Below are 18455 nucleotides of genomic sequence, written 5' to 3'. Positions count from 1 at the left end.
CCCTCCATCCCAGGAACCCCCATTCCAGTCAGAGTTGGCTTCTCTGGTCCTAAACATGCAGCTTACTTCTTCCTACCTGTTAGCTTTTGTAGTGCTTCCAACTCCACCCATGTTCTTTTATTTAGATCCAATTCATATTTTATTGCCCCCTTCAAGCCCTTTCTCTTCCAGAAAGCTCACCTTCCCTAGTAGTAATAGCTGCTGTTTATTAGATACCCATTCTGTGTATGTGCACGAGGCAGAGTACCAGATACTGTATATGTATTATCTTCAGTTCTTGCTGCAGTTTTGCAAAACAGATTGTGCTGTGACCATTTTCCACATGGGCTTCCTTGGTGGCTCAGACGGTAAAGAATCTGCCTGCAGTGCAGGAGACCCAGGTTCAATCCCTGGGCTCGGAATGATCCCCTGAAGAAGGGAATGGCAAACCACTCCAGTATCCTTGCCTGAAGAATCCCATGGAGAGAGGAGCTTGACGGGCTACAGTCCATGGGGTCACAAAGAGTTGGACACAACTGTGCGTTTAATACCCTGCAGCTGATAAGGACTAGAGCTGTGATTTAAACCAAGTTCCACATGAATGCAAAATGTATGCTTTTCTCATTGCAGTTAACTTATCAAAATTCCCAAAGCCTCAAAGTCTGAGCCAGATGGTATCATGTTGAGTCTTCACCTCCTTGTCTTTTTCCACAGTTGCTTCATGCCTGTGTCTCCTCACCCAGGCCATGCTGTCCCAGCCAGGTGGACAGCATCTCTTCCTGCCTCCACCATGGCTACTCACACAAGGCTGATTGGGCACTCAGAAAGCACACAGTACAGATGGAGTCTGGCCAGTTGATTGACTGATTGAATGAAACCTTGTTTATTCTCCAGAGTTTCCCCAGCAGGGTCCAGCAGCTGGGCAGACTGACTGGTCTCCATGATCCTCCATTCATGTGGATGGGAGGCCCAGGAAGGCTGCATAAGAATCCCTCTCTGAGGCTGAGCTCAGGCTTCCATCTCAATGCCCTTTTGTTTGTGGGGATAGCGCCCAGGCCTCCTGGGAAATCTGTGTATTTGACCAGCCTTTGCAGATAGTGAGCAGGACCAAATGTAAAGCACACATAGTTGGAGGAGCCCCATGGAATCCCCACGGGTCAGAGTCCAGCAGGCAGAACAGTATCCTTCCCAGGGCCACTGGGACTCAGGTACAGCCCCTGATGGGTCAGACAGAACCCAGGGCACTGTTGTCTTCAGCCTCACTTCCGCTCCAGTGTTCTTGTCTCCTCTTCAGGCTCTCTGATGGGCACCATCCGGTCCGCAGTTGGGCTCCTCTAGGTGTGAGGGATACTCTATCTCCTGAGTAATAAGCTTACTCTGAGTAAACATTTACTCATTCACTTATTCTTTTTCCTTTTGAGATATAATTCACACATCATAAAATTCATCTTTTTAAAGGATACAGTGCAGTGGCTTTTTAATATAGACATGAGATTATGCAACCATCTCTGTGTCTTAATTCCAGAACATTTTCATCACTACCTCCCCCCTCCCCCACCAAAACCCAGTCCCATCAGCATTCGCTCCCCATTCCCCGCTCTCCCGGCCTCTGGCAACTACTAACTGACTTTCTTTTCCCCTGGATTTCCCTGTACGGGTATTTCATATAAATGGACTCATACAATATTTGTCCTCTGATGACTGGCTTCTTTCACTTATTATGTTTTCGAGGTTCACCTCTGTTGTAGCATGTACAGTACTTTGTTCCTTTTTGTGACTGAACAGTATTCCATGTATAGATATATTACATTTTATTTACACATTCATCAGTTGATGAACATTTGTGTTTTCATTTTTCAGCCGTTATGAATAACACTGCTATGAACATGTGTGTACAAATTTTTGTGTGAATGTATGTTTTTATATATCTTGGCCAGATACCTAGGAGTAGAACTGCTCCATGTGGTAACTCTGTGTTTAACATTTTGAGAAATGGTCAGACTGTTTTCCAAAGTAGCTATACCATTTTAACATTCTCACCAGCAATATAAAATGTGAGGCTTCTGATTTCTCCACACCTTTGCCAGCACCTGTTACTGTCTTTTTATTAGAGCCGTTGTGTGAAGTGATACCTCTTGGTGGTTTTGGTTTGTATTTCCTTGATGGCTAATGATGTTGAACATCTTTTCATGAGTTTTTTTTTTGGTCATTTGTACATTTTATTTGGTATTTATTTATTCTTAAGGCCCATTATGAGCAGTATGCCCCATTCAGCATTGAATCGTGATGTATCGTGATGACCTTTGCCTTTCAAAGAACATTGGTAAGAGAATTGTAATTAGTACAATTCTAGTACAATACAAAAAGTTAAGTCTCTATAGACAAGAGGGGCATTCAGTCTGGGCCTGGAGATGTTAGTATTTGGATATAAGGAGCTGGGTAGAAAGACATTCTGGGCAGTTGGAGTAATGTAAGCATAAGCACTCTGTATGGAGGATGAAATGGCAACCCTCTCCAGTGTTCTTGCCTGAAAAATTCCATGGACAGAGGAGCCTGGCAGGCTATCTGGGGTTGCAAAGTGTTGGACATGACTGAGTAACTGAGCACACACAGCACTTTGTTATTAGAAAAATGCTTTATGTTGTGATGAATTCCAAGGTAATATTATGAAAGCACCTGGCATAGCGCTTGACACCTGGTGGGCTGCTGTTACGTAGTTAGCTCTCTCTACAGCTTGCCTCTTTGGTCCTTGTTCTGTCCTCTAAGACTACACAGCTCCCTTTCCCTGTTCCAGGCTTTTGAATGTTAATACCTCCAAGCCAAATAAACCTTGGTTCTCCAAACTGTGGTTTCAATTCTTCTCTCATCCTAATCATTTTGTAATGAAATGGCCACAAAGTTTTTGGTGCCCTATTTGAATTCTGGTGTGGCGTGACTATCATTGTGTAGAGCAGGGCAGTGATCCACTTTTTAGAGATTTTATGAGGCTGTTAACATGGCCTGAGTTTGCATTAGCTTTCTCGGCAGATGCATTATACTCTGAGAGTCTGTTAAGCTTGTCTGCAGAGAACTAGGACTTCCTATACTTCTAAGACCTATTGATTAGGTTTGTTTGCCAAGGTTGTTTTAACCTAAAGTCAAGACCACTTTACAGTGTTATATTGCCATGCAGCTGTGAAAGTGGTGGTGGTACTATGGAGACTACCATGAAGGGATCTGGCCTTTCTCATCTTCAGTCTAAGAGAAGGGGTCCCTTCCAAGGGAGAAGGTTCTAGACAGCAGAACTAATCAGAGTATCTCCATTCATCATTTAACTTCCTTTCTATGTAAGGCTTTTCCTTTTTTATTTTTTTTTTATCATTTTCTGTCAGCTGATTGTTGTTCAGTCGCTCAGTCATGTCCAACTCTTTGTGACCTCATGGACTGCAGCATGCCAGGCTTCCTTGTCCTTCACCATCTCCTGGAGCTTGCTCAAACTCATGTCCATCGAGTCGGTGATGCCATTCAACCATCTCATCCTCTGTCATCCCCTCCTGCCTTCAGTCTTTCCCAGCGTCAGGGTCTTTTCACCAGGGTCAGCTGATTAGGCCCCACAGATATTTGTGCTGATCCCAGGCTAAATGTGTGGAAAAAGAGAAGAAGTTGGGATATATACCCTGGAAGGCAGTGTGGTTCCATAGAGAGAGGGTGGGTTCCAGCCCAGGCTGCCACTTACTGACTATTTGATCTTAAGCAAGTCAGTTATCCTCTCTCTTTATGACTCCTTCTCTAATCACAGGACCAGATAAGATTATAAATGTCAAGTGCTTGGTGCGTAGTAGGCTGCTCTAGAAACACAGACTCTTTTGAATACCACAGTTTAAGAGTTTTGAAAGACCGGAAGAGCTAAGCATGTTGTGTGGTCACTGACCCTTTACAAACAGCTTTCAGAGCACCTGTGATCCTTAAAACACTTATTTGTGTTCCATTTCCCCACCACCAGTTCAGACCAGGAGCTCCTTGTGGGCAAGATCCATGTCTGATTCATCTGTACCCTCAATGCTCAACACAGAGCCTGACTTGGAGAAGAGCCTACTTTGTTACTGGGACAAACCTGAATTAATGAAGGCCAAATTTTGTTCCTATCTAGAGGGCCAGATACTGTGGTTGGCTTTGCACAGTCCATTTTTTTACTGAAAATCTCATAGGGTTCTGGAGCTTAGCAGTAGTAGCTCAAGTGCCAACCCAATTTTAGAAATTTGGGCTACTTCTGTGTCTCACTGCCATAGGATAACAGGCTTCCTGGCAACACCCAGCTGCCCTCTGTGGCAGCCTACAAGCCTGCTGTGGTGCCAGTAGGTGGCACTCATGGCCCTTTCCCACACTTCAGCTGCCTAGACAGTCCTTGCCTTCTTGTCACCACGGCAGCTGCTGAGTGGGACTTAACTTAGAGCCCTGAATAGAGGTACCCAGATAGGGGTGCCCTGGACCACTCCCTCCCCTTTCTGGCCTTGTATTGTTGGATTTGTGTTTTATTGAGCCCCCACCGTGGCACATACTGCTTGGGGAAGCAGAGCTGTCTCCCATAGAAGATCCCAGGAGTGCATTAAGGGAATCTGTGCTTCTGCGCATCCTTTCTGGCATGGCTCATGCTTCTGCCTCCAAGAAGTCATGCCTGTGGCCCTTGCTCTGCACTACACTCACAAGGTGCTTGCTTGTAATTTAGCTGTTTGCCAATAACTATGCAGTGAATACCTTGAAGATAAGAACACTGTAGAATTCATCAGAGTCCTCGGTATCCTGCTTACAGTCCTGTAATAACCAGTCTCGTGAAAAGTTTGTGCAGTGAATAGGTGAATAATAGGAAGTGGTTCCTCAATAAATTGTTATCCCAAGTGAAGAAGTCTACAGACAAACTAGCCTTATTCTGCAAAAATGTGTGTATCATGAATATATATCAAAGAAAGTTTGAGGGACTGTTCTAGATGAAAGAAAACTGAAGGCACAGGCAGTGTGTGATTCCAGTTTTGATCCTGGCTTATATCTGAGTCTGGGGTGAAGGGTGGATTGCTCTAAAGCATATTGTTTGGATAATTGAGGAAATTTGTATGGGTTGTATATTAGATAAAAATATTTTGTCAGTGTTAAAATGTACCAAATTTAATCATTACTGGTTAGTGCTTTGTGAGAGAATGTCCTCATACTAGGAAATACGTGCTGAAATATTTGGGAATAAAGGGATATGATGTCTGAAATGAATTCTCACATGGTCTAGGAAAAAACAGAAAAGGAGTGAGGCAAAATGTAATGAGAATCTGAGTGAAGGATATACCTGAGTTTTGTGTGTGTGTGTGTGCATGCTATTTTTTAAGTGCTGTGTGAGTTTGAAATAATTTCAAAATAAAAAGTTAAAAAAAAATAATCTATGCACTTTAATATGTGCCAAGTTCCTGCTAGAAACTATAAGAAAGATAGGACAAAGTATGGTCCCCCCCAGCTTTGGCTTTTATTTTTTTAATCCAGCAGTATTCAGTGAAGTTCTGATACAGCTCCTCCGCTGTGTGCCTTTGAACACATAGAACAGTGGTAATGATGATAGCTAACACTAGAAGTGCACGTACATTTTTGGTTACCTCGGTTACCAGACTGATAAGGTAGGACGGCCGAGGTTCAGAGGTTAGCATGACCTGCCCACAGTCACACAGTCTGGAAGAGACAGGTGCAGGCTTATGTCCATATCGGGCTGTTCCAAGGCTGGTGCTTTCTGAGCCTCTGTATGTGTATCTATAAAAAGAAAGGATTGGGTAGACTGATCTCAGCACATCCTTCTTTACATTCAGAAACTGAAAAACTTTATGCGATTGGAAGTTAACTGGTTATGAAGCATGCAGGTACGTTACGCAGTGCACCTTCCTTGTTGTCAGTGCTGCGTAAGTGCCAGTGCTCCCGTCTCACTGCCCACCCACTGCCCTCTGGAGTAGTCCAGGTATGGCAGTGCTGGGATGGGCCGCCTCACCAGGAATGAGAGCATCTGGAGAGATTCCTAGGGGCAAGGCCCTGAGGCGCCCTTGAAAGAGAGTGTTCAGTTGAAGGACTGATAGCAAAAGATGCCAGAGAGGCCCCGTGTCTGTGGAGTTGTAGCCCTGGGACCTGCCTGGAATTACCTAACCTCCACCGGGTTCTGAGAGCAGCCTTTCCTCCCTCGCCCCACCCTTCCCGGCCCACGGCTACCGGGTAGATAAGGCACAGATGGAGGATTCTAGCCCCAGGCACCTTGCCTCTGCTCAGACAGCAGGGCCTGGTGCTGTTATTACTGTAAACAGGACCTTCTGTGAGGCTCCAGCCAGGGCCCTGTAGCCCAGATAGCAATCATGATTGCGTCTGCATGGCTCACTGCTTCCAGGCCTCTGGTGCAGGTGGGATAGGGCTTCCTACCCTTCAAGCCCCTCCCCAGCTGCAGCTGAGGGCAGGTCATGTGAAGGGTCCGGAAACCAGATGGAACAATGCACGATTGAAGTTCAGTGGCTGCTTTGTATTGATTGGTCATAAGGAAGGAAGAAAAACCAAGTGGTACCTCCCTCCCCTGAGTAGAAGAGCTGATCAAGCCAGAATGACTCAAAATGCCCTGTATCCCTGTCTGGGACTCCCTCACTCCCGCCAATAGACAGCAAACCTGAGGAGTTCTCTCTTCTTTGGAAGTCACGCTGGTGCCCCTGACTGCTAGGAGTTCACTTCTCAACTTCTTTGATGCTGTGCGTATTTTAAATCCTAAGATTTTAGTTCTGGCAGGGACTTGAGAAATCATTTAATTCAGTTCCCTTATTTTACCACAGAGAAAAGTGAGGCCCAAAGAGACAGATTTGTCTAGGTCACACAGCTAGTTGTTGAGAGAGCCATGACTAAAACCCATGGCCTCCAGCCTGTGTCTAAGTATCCTCAGCCCTGAGAGTGAGAAGCCACACCTATACCTTCCACATGTATCAGGAACCTGAGTTCTTGGGAACTGACAGGCATATGAGTATAGGGGAGAGATCTGTGTAGACATTTTGTAGAATGCCACAGGCATTTTGTCCAGCCCCTGAGCCACTGTGCCAGCACCAGGAGTCAAGAAACAAGGCATTTCTAGGGGGTCATGCTGACTACTGGGAATGTGGGACAGGGAAACTGACAGCTGTAGATACGGGCTAGCATAAGCCAACAAGGCTTTCTTAGGGAAGGCTTCTGGGAAGAAGAAGGGGCAAGTCTTTCTTTTTTTTTTTAAAGTGATTTCTTTTTTCAAATGATTTTTTTATTGGAATGTAGTTGGTTTACAATGTGTTAGTTTCTGCTGTATAGCGAAGTGAGTCAGATGTACATATACATATTTTTTCAGATTGCTTTCCCTACAGGCCACTATAAAGTATTGAATAGTGTTCCCCGTGCTATGCGATAGGCTCTTATTAGTTATCTATTTTGTATATAGTGTGTGTTTGTCAATCTCAAGCTCCCAATTTAGTCCTCCCCTACTGCCTTTCCCCCGTGGTAACCATAGTTTGTTTTCTACATCTGTGACTTGATTTCTGTTTTTTGTTTTTTTTTTTTTATCTATTTTCGGTTGTGCTGGGTCCTTATTGATGCGAGGCTGGTTTCTTTAGTTGCAGTGAGCAGGGGCTGCTCTTTGTTGGGGTGCCTTGTCGTAGCAGTGGCTAGTCCTGCTGCGAGGCACAGGCTCTAGGTGTGCGGGTTTCAGTTGTTGCCACCCTGCAGCGTGGGAGTCCATGGTTCCAGCTCTCGGGCTCTAGAGTGCAGGCTTGGTAGTTGTAGTGTACAGACTTAGTAGTCACGAAGCAGGTGGGATCTTCCCGGACCAGGGATCAAACCCTTGTGTCCTGCATTGGCAGGTGGATTTTTTACCACTGAGCCCCCAGGGAAGCCCCTGATTTCTGCTTTGTAAAAAGGTTAATTTATATCTTTTTTTTTTTTTTAGATCCCACATGTAAGTGATATTACATATTTATCTTTCTGTGTCTGACTTGCTTCACTCAGTATAACAGTCTCTAGGTCCAAAGTTTTTCTTTTCCTAAGAAAGTTGTGTTTTTTTTTTTTTTAAGGAGTAATAATATGTTCATTGTTATAAAAAATACAGCAACAAAACTTCTAACAATAGAGAAGCATTCACAGTAGGAAGTGAAAGTTTGACTCCCTTCCGCACCTGAGGTAACTGCTGCTGCCTGTTTGGTCCAGAGCCTCTGGACTCTCCTGAAGATAGATGGGATAGCTGCTGCTTTTTTATCCCCCCATGATTTGTTACTCTCCTGTGGAAATCATCAGCTTTGGGGCTGCTGTTGATGTTCAGTCACCTAGTCGTGTCTGACTCTTTGTGACCCCACGGACTGCAGCACGACAAGCCTCCCCGTCCCTCACCATCTCCCAGAGTTTGCCCAAGTTCATGTTCATTGCATCAGTGATGCCATCCAGCCATCTCATCCTCTGATGCCCTCTTCTCCTTCTGCCCTTAATCATTCCCATCATCAGGGACTTTTCCAATGAGTCAGCAGTTCACATCAGATGACCAAAATACTGGAGCTTCAGCTTCAGCATCAGTTCTTCCAGTGAATTTTCAGTGTTGATTTCCCTTAAGATTGACTGGTTTGATCTCTTTGCTGTGCAAGGGACTCTCAAGAGTCTTCTCCAGCACCACAGTTTGAAGGCATCAATTCTTTGGTGTTCTGCGTTCTTTATGGTTCAGCTCTCACCATTGTACATGACCACTGGGAAGACCATAGCCTTGACTCTACGGACCTTTATTGGCAGAATGTTTCTGCTTTTCAACACACTGTCTAGGTTTGTCCTGCCAAGAAGCAGGAAACCTTTATTCTACCATTGCCCTTGCCTGGGAATTTGAGACCATCCTAGAAATCCACAGAAAATTTGGAGCACTTATATTCTGAGTTCTGTGTGCGCCTTGGATATATCATCCTAGTTTACTGTTACTTCCATAAAATGGGGTAGATACTCATTAGAAAATGATGATAACAATAAAATAGGTTCTTCCATTTATATAATGCTTTATTGCATACCAAGTGCTTTTATATATTTTTGTCTCGTTTCTTCATGGTGCCCCTGCGTGACATACGGAGAAGGGCTGGTGGTGTCCTCTCCCTTTTTTAGCAGTTGTGGAACAGGCTCAGAGAGCATGAGCTGTTACTCAGATGAGACCAAACGAGATTCAGAGAAGCTAAGTCACTCGTTCGTCCACGGCTGCCCACCATGAATTCCAGCTCATGTACAGCTTCCAGGCAGTAGCGCGGGGCAGGAAGATAAATGCCACAGCCTGCGTGTGAACCGAGGGGTCTCTCATTTATTTTCATGCCCTGCGCTGCTGCCTGGGAGTTGTACACGAGCTTGAATTCAGCTCTGGACTGCTAGTGTGTGGTTTCCTCTCCATCATCTCCCCTGGGTCACCCCCAATTAGTGTCACCCACCACTGCCCTGCCAAGCAGGAGACCTAGTTCATTAGGGAAGGGCCTTCCACAAGTCTGGAGTGCGTCCAGAAAGGCCTGCGGTGCCCACCCCCACTCCTCAGCCCCCGGCCACAGGCTGCTCTGTCCTGAGTGGCAACCTGCATTAAGCATTCCACTCATCATCTCAGGGATGATGGAATCCTAACCTTTTCGGAGACACCGTGCTCTGTCACAAGCATTGCTCTTTTTAAAAGAGATTAATTCACTTGCCGCACTTTGTCCGTTGGTGAAAATCACAGGGGAGAGCAAGGGTGGCTTTCTCAGGCCTCAGAGGCCCTTTCAGCTGCTCTCAGCAGGCATCCACCCGCCCAGCTGTCCCAGGACTTTGAAATGACTGCCCGCTGGGCATTCACTTGCAAAGCAACAAAATGAAATGGAGGAGACCTGGGTTTGTGAAATCCTAACTTTTGGGGCTGCCCTGCACCCTGGGGGAAGTAGGGGAGGGGCCCACTCAGCTCTGAAAAGGGGAAAAGTTGTTTGGAGTTGGGGTCACTTGTGGTTTTTGTTTGTTCTGGTCCTTCCTTGATTCACCAGGTGCCCCCATTCCTTGTGGAGTTCTGCCTTGTGGTATCTGTTTTAATCCTTACAGCCACCTTGCACAGTAGGGATCAATAGCCCCGGTGTCACAGCTAATAAATGACAGAACCAGAATCTGAACTCCAGCCTTTGGACTCCAGGACCGTTACAGTAAAATTTACATCCTAGGAATGATCCCTCGGGTTTACAGAACCCTTTCCCTCAGATTGCAGTACTTGTGTGTGTGAGTGTGTGTGTGTGCACTCAGTTGTGTCTGGCCCTGTGCAACCCTGTGGACTGTAGCCCACCAGGCTGCTCTCTCCATGGAGTGGGCCTGTAAAGAGACTGAGGCTTAGAGGATAATATACCTTTCCTGGGGTGTCAGGAGGTGGCAGAACTAGAACTTGAATGCAGATCTTCTGCCCTGTGCTCTTTCTACTCTGTTCATTGAAAGGATAGCAAGTTTGGAGAAGCCTTCTCTCCTGGCATTTCCTCCTCTTAAAAGAAAACCCTGCAGTATACAGAAAACGGAAACCTCAGCATGCTAATATGTATACAACAAGTAGCTCCAAATTGTTGCTAATCAGAGACATGCAGATTAAAAGGATAACATGAAATCCCTTTATACTTATTGCACTTACAGTGATTAGGAAGTTGGCTGCTGCCAAGTGTCCATGATACACAGGAACACCCCTGTCCTGCTGGTGAGAGGGTAGATGGAGCAGCTGTCCTGAGGAGGACTCTGGTGCTATTTAGTCAGATTAAGTGGTGTAAACCCCATAACCCAGGGATCACACTCTGAGTACATGCCCTGAGAAAAGACTCACACAGGTCCAAAAGGGCATATGCAACAGGATGTTCTTTGAGTGTTGCTTTTGATGACCAAGAGATGGATGTTACCTGGGTTGGTATGCCTGGGAGAGCAGAGAGGGAATATCTCTGATGAATGTGCTGTGGAGAATTAAGTTACAACTTAAAATGGAATTGTTATATACTTAGCAATGTGAACATATTTTAAAATGCAGTTATTTGTGGGAAAAAGTAATAAATACACACATGCACATTAAAAAAAGAAAACCCTACTTGGCTTAGGTCTTGGGAAAAAAAGGATTTCTGTCTTGTCTTCTCAGTAGCCAGCGTCAGCCAGGCACAGAGTAAGTGTGTGCCTGTTTGTTGAATAAATGAACAAAAGAGTGCCTGGCGCTGGCCTGGCCAAACTACCCAGGTCATCCTATGTGACCCTGTCTTAGAATTCCTGGGTACTTGCCAATTTGCCACTACCAACTTGAGGCCAGATCGCTTTGTTCCATCACAGAGATGAAAACAGGTTAGGGTGGCAGGCAAAAACCACTCTGTAATGAGTACCTGCTATATGCCAGGTACTGGGCTGGGATCCCTGCAAGTCAGAGATTATTGTCCCTACTTGATAGGTGAGGAAATTGAGACTCAGAATTTATTTGTTCAGCATTATCTAGCTGGACTAGAATTTGAATCCAGGTCTGACTTACTCTAGAGCCTTCTATTCATCTTTTTATTACACTACACTCAGCCCTTAAGGGGCAGGAAGAGGAAGTATCTCGATCTTTTTTCTTCAGCACAAGGTAATGGCACCCCACTCCAGTACTCTTGCCTGGAGAACCCCATGGACAGAGGAGCCTGGTAGGCTGCAGTCCATGAGGTCGCTAAGAGTTGGGCACGACTGAGCGACTTCACTTTGACTTTTCACTCATTGGAGAAGGAAATGGCAACCCACTCCAGTGTTCTTGCCTGAGAATCCCAGGGACGGGGGAGCCTGGTGGGCTGCCATCTATGGGGTCGCATAGAGTCGGACACGACTGAAGTGACTTAACACCAGCAGCAGCCTCCAGAAGAGTGCTGCTTCCAGAATTATCAGGGCCCAGGCAGGGAAATGCGGGTCACTGACCCAATTAAGGCATAAAGGGTTCTGGCTTCATTGAGTTTCTTCTGTCCAAACTCCTGTGTTAGCTCATCTCCCTTGGTCTATGTTATAGCAGCTTCCAAAGTGGTCTCCTTGTCCCCATTTTCTACTCTGTCTTCTTTTAGACTCAGCTTGCTTAAGCTATTAGGTTAATTCTGTAATTTCTTTTACCCCAAACTTCAGTGACAACCACACTTGCCTGTGGTGAGCCTCTAAAGAATGGCAAATAGGTTTCCTTTTATTGATGGTGGCTAATTGGAGCCAGTGTTGCGGAGGCTCTTTCAAGGGCTCCATAGGAAAGAGCTGTTAAGAGAGATTTGCGAATTCTGACTCAGATGCAGGAGCCCAGGACCACATGCCAGGCGTTTGTCAACCCTTTAGATTGAGTTTTTAATGTTGGGTCCACTATTGATTTTCTGAGGACCTATGAACCTCTGGATGTTGTATGTAAAGAAAGTTTTGTGGTTTTTTTTTTTTGAGTGTATGTGTACCTATGCACTTTTCTGGAAAGGATCATCAGCTTTGGTCATATTCTCAGAGGAGTCCATGGCTGGAAAAGGTTTATGCCCACTGCCTTGTCCTCCTAGCTTGGCTTTTGAGACCCTCTGTTAGGCCCTGCATATCTTGGCAGCTGCCTGTTCCTGTGCTGTTAACTGTCACATGGATGGATCTGCCTGGTGGTCTCTTTGAGTATACCTTCTCATTGCTTCCCCTGCTTCTGAACAGTATCTTATGTCTTTTGCCGTGACTGGCATGCATTTCCTCCTCCTCCCCTAAATTGTTCCTGTTCTTCAAGACATAGTTCATGTCTTTCCCTCAGAAACCTCTGATTTGCTTCAGCCCTTCCTCATTTTCTAGTCTTGTGGACAGGGCCAGAAACATGAAGCCTGCCAGCCAGAATCACAGTTAAAATCAGAACTCCAGTCTCTGAGTTCTCAGAACCTTGCGCTCTCCACGGCACCACTTGACCTGCTATACAAGGGAAGGTTTTGTCCAAAAAGAGATTTTTGTCTCAGAAAATTACTCCCAGGGTTCTTAGCCTCTTTAACATTTTTGACTGTGGACACTTGTTTCTGCATAAAAGATGCTTAACAGTAAGTGGTAAGGTAAGAGGCCAAGGATTTTGCCCAGAAGAAACCTTTCAAACTAGAGGTGAGAGAAGAGGGTTTCCCAGCCTCCTATCTCAACACTTTACCCTCACACTTCGGCCTCAGTTCTGTAAGACCTCTTTCAGGGTCTCTTATCCCCCATGCTGCCTTCTACTCTGATCGAGAGGGTTTACCTCTGCCTGAAACATTCCTCCCCTCCCTGCCCTCTTTTGTCTGGCTAACAGTTCTCATCACTTCCTCTGAGAGGCCTGATGGGTCATTAAGACTTGGTTAGGTTCCCTGGTTGTACACTTGTAACTTGCAGCCCCCATCCAAGCACTCGTCAGATGTGTGGTGATGTGCTTGCTGGTCTGTCTCCCCTCAGGCTTTAACTGCCTGTCTCATTGCCTGCAAAGGCAGGGAACAAATGAGTTTGCAGGCTGAGTGAATAAATGAGTACATGTTGTGTCTGTTCATCCTTCCAAGCCTTCATCACCTGCTTACTTCAACAGCACAGACATTAGACTTGGCTTGGTCCAGAGGGGCAGCTACTACAGTTTATGGCGTAAGAATGGAGCTAGGACTCAACCCCAAGCATCTGGACTCTCTGCCAGTGCCCTTTTGTCTGGAACCCATTGATGAGTAGACAGCCTCCCAGTTCCCCCAAACACCCATTCCCAGTACGCAGCTCCTGCCTTGTTGGTGAAATGCTCTTGACTGCTGGTCTCCTCCTTTCCTGGCCTCCTTCAACACTTCTGGTGGGAGACCACACACTACAGGCTTTGGTTTCCTATTATCCTGAGTCTTCCCTCCACAACTAAATTCCCGAGGGCAAACCCCCTGTCTTCTCACACCCCTATTCCAGAAATCAGCACAGGACCAAGTGCATATCATGCTGACTTGTTGGAGTCCATTTAGTCTTTTGTCTTCCATGTTACATGGAGCCAGGTTCAATGTAGAGGAGGCGTGGTGAGGTGAGAAGGGTTCAGGCTTCAGAGCCATGTTGACTTGGGTTCCAGTCACAGTATTGCCCCTTACCTAGCTTTGTGACCTTTATCGAGTCATTTCACCTCACTGAGCCTGTTACCTCATCCATGAAAAGAGGAGATTAATATCAGCTTCTTAAGCATGTGTGAAGCGTGAACGAGAGAATGTGTGCAAAGTTCCCAGGCAGTTCCTGCTTGTGGGAGGTGCTCAGTAAGAGCTGGTTCTCTTTACTCCCCTTCTCTCTGTCTACCCCCACATTATAGGGTCTCCTGCTACCAGGACCTAAAATACTCCAGGCTTTTAGGGGTATGGTTAAAACCTCATGCTTGTTCATTTATCCAACAGCTGCTGAGCTCCTACCACATGCTAGGCACTGGCATGTAGAGTCAAGTAGGTTCACATGGACTTTCCTAGAAACCTAATCTAGCATTTCTAACACTCTTTCCATCTTTCCTTGGGTTCAAAGAGTTCCAATTCCAAACAGCCACCATACAGATAAACTTGAGAAATGGGATCCTTCTATAAACTGGTAGCTACATAGATGAGAAGTGTCTTTGGACATTTGGTGCTAAGCACGGAGGAATTCTAAGGACAGAGATCTGTGGACTGGATGAGTCAGGAGAGCCTTGTTGGGGGAGAGTCCCCCAAGCCAGGATTGTACTTTGTACTTCCCATGAAAGTAGATTAAAATAGGCAGAGAGTCAGAGAGAGAGCATTCTGGATGGAGGGAAGACACATTCTTTCCTCAGAAGGCTGGAAGGATAAGAGTGGAGGCTGACTCATTTAAGGGGAGAGAGAGAGGAAGAGGAAGCGTGGGGTCAGAGGATAGTGACCAGAGGAGCTGGGATGGGTATTTGGTTCTCAGAGGTCCATAACTATTTCCAAATCTATCTAGCCTCCCTGTTGACTTTTCATGTCTTCCACTCTTATGTCCATGATAAACCATACACTGAAAATATTTCTGTCTCTCTCTAGACTATTGTCGGAAGGTGCAGATGTCAATGCAAGGCACAGACTTGGCTGGACAGCACTAATGGTGGCAGCCATCAACCGAAACGACAGGTGAGAGATCTCCTTCCACCCTCCCTTTGCCAGAATCTGCAGACCATGATCCTGAACCTTCTCCTACCCTTGGCCTGTCCCTCTGCTGTCTTCTCCAGAGGCAGGGAAATGGCCTCAGCCTAAAGGACTGTTCTTCACCTGGTGCAATGGAACTTTCAGGAGATGTGGAGTGGGAAGCTCTAGCTCTGGATCCCAGCTCCATCATTCACTGACATTGTGACCTTAGGCAAGTTGTTTGCTTTACCAAAGCAACAAAATGTTTGAGAAGCCTGTTGTTAGGGGTTAAGTATACATGTTTAAGTTATCATCATGATTCTGCCATCGTGTCTTTTCATGTTGAGCAGTCCGCAGTCACTGTCCCCAGCAAGGACTTCTTTGGGCTGTTCCTTTGGAAGTTCTGATAGAAATTAGGGAAGGTGGGGTGTTCTGCCCTCTCATTGCAGGCTCTGCTATTTTCCTGCCCACTCCCCTAGTGCCCCAGCATGCAGCTGTTGGGTTAAGGTTGAAATAGTCTACTTTGTACAGAGAGTGAGCTCTACTACTCACAGCCATCCACATGATATGTATTAATTTTGCCGCTGAGACAACTGAAGCCCAGAGAGGCAGAGTGATTTGTCTGAGGTCACACAGATAGCATTTAGAACCTCGTCTGGCTTCCTGCAGAGTTTATGTTTTACTGTAACTCAATGCTGCCTCCCTCTGCCAGATCCCAGGCTCAGGCTGGATGCTTTGAGTCTCTAGTTGTGATTGTGCAAAAGAACTGACTGAAAAAGCAGAAAAAGATGCTTTCAAAGAAGGCAGACTGGGCACTTCAGTAGCAGCCGCAGATATTGATCGTGGGAGGTGCCAATTTTCATTTTCCCTTCAAGCAGATCTTTAAGGCTTTTATCTGCCAGCACCGACCACCTTTGTGAGAGTCATAAAGGTGGTAGAAATCAACCAAACTGGGACTTTATCATGTCGAGGTGGCACTGCCTCAGACTGGCTGAGAGACTTAGCTGTACTGACCTAGTTCTCTCTTCTCTGCTCCTCTGTCATGAACTTGATCTCAGCACTCTGTCTCCTTATTTGCCTCTTTAGCTCCAAGCACATAGTCTTTAAAAGAAAAATTTGATGTAAATTGGCTCTACAAGTCAGAGCCTAGAGTCCAGTCCTGGCTCCGACCCTTGGTTGAATTTCAAAATTCTATTCCTTGTTTCTTCACCTGAAAGCAACTATTTCTGCAAACATTTGGTAGATAACTCCTCTGAGCCAGGCTCTGTGTTAATCACTGTGGAATCAGAGGCCTTGGGAGCTCATAGTCTTATGTGGAAAAGACAGGCAGGTAGAGAAGCAGAGTATAGTGTAATCAATGATGTCAGAGCAGTGTGGACAGGATTTTATCAAAGCAGAGGGCGTGAGGGGACTGAATCTGACAGTAGAGCAGATAGATTCTCACTGTATTCTTGTGAGAGTCAGATGAGATAATGTATGTGCTACAGGTTACAAATGGTGAGAAGTTATTCTCTGCTGCTAGACCTGTCCACACACAATCACAGTGGTGTTTGTTCTACCACTGATAACCTGCTTCTCCTGCCTCCACCCCCAGTGGAGAAAGACTCCACCAGTCTTTCCCAGCTTGCAGGCATCTCTATCTGCAAGAGATAACCAAGGATGGAGAAAGGGGAGTGGGTGTGAGCCCTTCTATGTGTGGTATTTTCAGCACTGATACAGGATAGGAAATAACACTAAAAGTAATGCCAATCATTGAGCAGACAGCTAGTAGATGTGCTTTGAGGACACTTCTCTCTCAATCTAATGAGTTGTTGGTTTAACTGATTGCTCTGTCTTTATCCAGGGCCATTAGCAAATCAGTGATGCTCATTGAGCAAAGTGAGAGTGTTGGCTTGTATTTACTTGGTTCCTGGGACTAATTATTGGTGTTTTAAGCTTCTATTTTGTGCCCTCCTCTTCCTTCCAATACCCAGCGAGGACAGATTTTTACAGAAAACAGCATACTCTCAGGTTAGATTTATTTATTCATATCACAAAAATTGTTTGGTACCTTCTTTTTACCAGGCACTGTTCTTGATAGACAAATATCCCTGTCCTCAAAGAGCTTATTTCTATACAAGTGCTGGTCCTTGGGTAGAAAGAGGCAGAAACAAACAATAAACAGTAAATACAGTGCACAAGCAAGCTATATATGTTAGGAGATAAGAAGTGCTAGTGGAAAAAAAGTGGAAGTAGAATCTGGTATGCCAGGAATATACTGCTCAGGGTGGATAGGCCACATTCCTAAGGTGCTGTGGGAGTCTTGAAGGATTATTGTGTCCATCCCAGCACAATCTGCCGGTGTTTTTCCATATTAGAAGTGTGCTGATCCTCATCTTATCAGTCACCAAACCTGTCTGGAATCATACTGACGAGGCCTGAAATGCCACTACCTTTGAACTGGGTTTGTATCAAGGAAGAGTAGAGGGGCAGCAACCTGAGATTCAAGGCAGAAAACAGAGAGCCTTTACCTCCTTTCCAGTGTTGGCAGCCCACAAGCTCAAGGGAGATATCCTGAGAAGAGCCCAGGCGTTTCACCCTCCACTGCCTTTAGTGCCTGGCTGCTTAATGTGTTAAGTCCTTGGGGATATGAACACGATAGTCTCTATCCTTAAGGAGATAACTTCTTGTGAACTTTTATATATACATACATACATACATATATATATATATGTATGTATTATTTTATTTAATTTAGAATGGAGAAAGTGTTATTTAGTTTTGAATAGAAAATATAGTGCTATAGAACAAAGAAAATCATTTATCCCCTCCGTTTATTTCCAAAAAGGGTTTGAGGTGACTTAAATTAAAATACAAACATAGATGTACACAGGAGAGTTAAAACTGGATCAAGATCAGAAATCATATTGGTAAAAGGAAAGATAATTCTATCAGGATTGAACTTGAGATTTTCTTTTCCAGAAATAGGTTTGTTGTTTTTGTAAAAATAATATAGAGAAGCAAGGAGCCATCAGGTGAATTTCCTCTGTCTAGAAACCAGTCACTATATATCTATATCTGCGTGTGTCTAATTTTACATAAATGGGACCCGGATGTACTCTGTGTAAGTCATGTAACTTGTGGAATAGAGTATAAATTTAGTTTGAAGTTTCCTGACCAGGCAAAAAAGGATACAGAGAATTTTGGTTCTTCTTGCCTGGAGAATCCCAGGGGCAGGAGAGCCTGGTGGTCTGATGTCTGTGGGGTCACACAGAGTCGGACATGACTGAAGTGACTTCACAGCAGGAGAAAGAAACTTGGTTCTAATGTACCTTTTTATTATCATGTTAGGCATCCAGCAACTTAAAAAAAAAACTATACTGTGTCAGGTGCTGATGTGCTGGGCTAGAGGGCCTTCAGATACTAAGT

General features: G+C 45.2%; 1 protein-coding gene across 14 annotated transcripts in view; it reads left to right on the top strand.

Annotated features, from left to right (window-relative positions):
* CLPB (ClpB family mitochondrial disaggregase) overlaps window positions 1-18455 on the top strand; it is a 141632-nt gene that overhangs the window by 19406 nt on the left and 103771 nt on the right. For 12 of the 14 annotated variants that reach the window (XM_086340622.1, XM_086340620.1, XM_086340628.1 and 9 more), the window contains exon 3: window positions 14967-15053. In XM_086340622.1, the coding sequence (XP_086196748.1) occupies window positions 14967-15053 (87 nt within the window). Of the gene's footprint in view, window positions 1-6505; window positions 6711-14966; window positions 15054-18455 lie in introns of those variants that run through there. The other 2 variants (XM_086340630.1, XM_086340626.1) reach the window with 2 other exon arrangements.

Source organism: Bos grunniens, chromosome 15 (assembly GCF_055505025.1).
Source record: "Bos grunniens cultivar Pamir isolate PY7600 chromosome 15, Bosgru_T2T1.0, whole genome shotgun sequence".
In the NCBI taxonomy this organism is placed as follows: Eukaryota; Metazoa; Chordata; class Mammalia; order Artiodactyla; family Bovidae; genus Bos; species Bos grunniens.
Note: the sequence above shows the minus strand (reverse complement) of the source record. Positions and strands in the feature narration are given on the sequence as shown.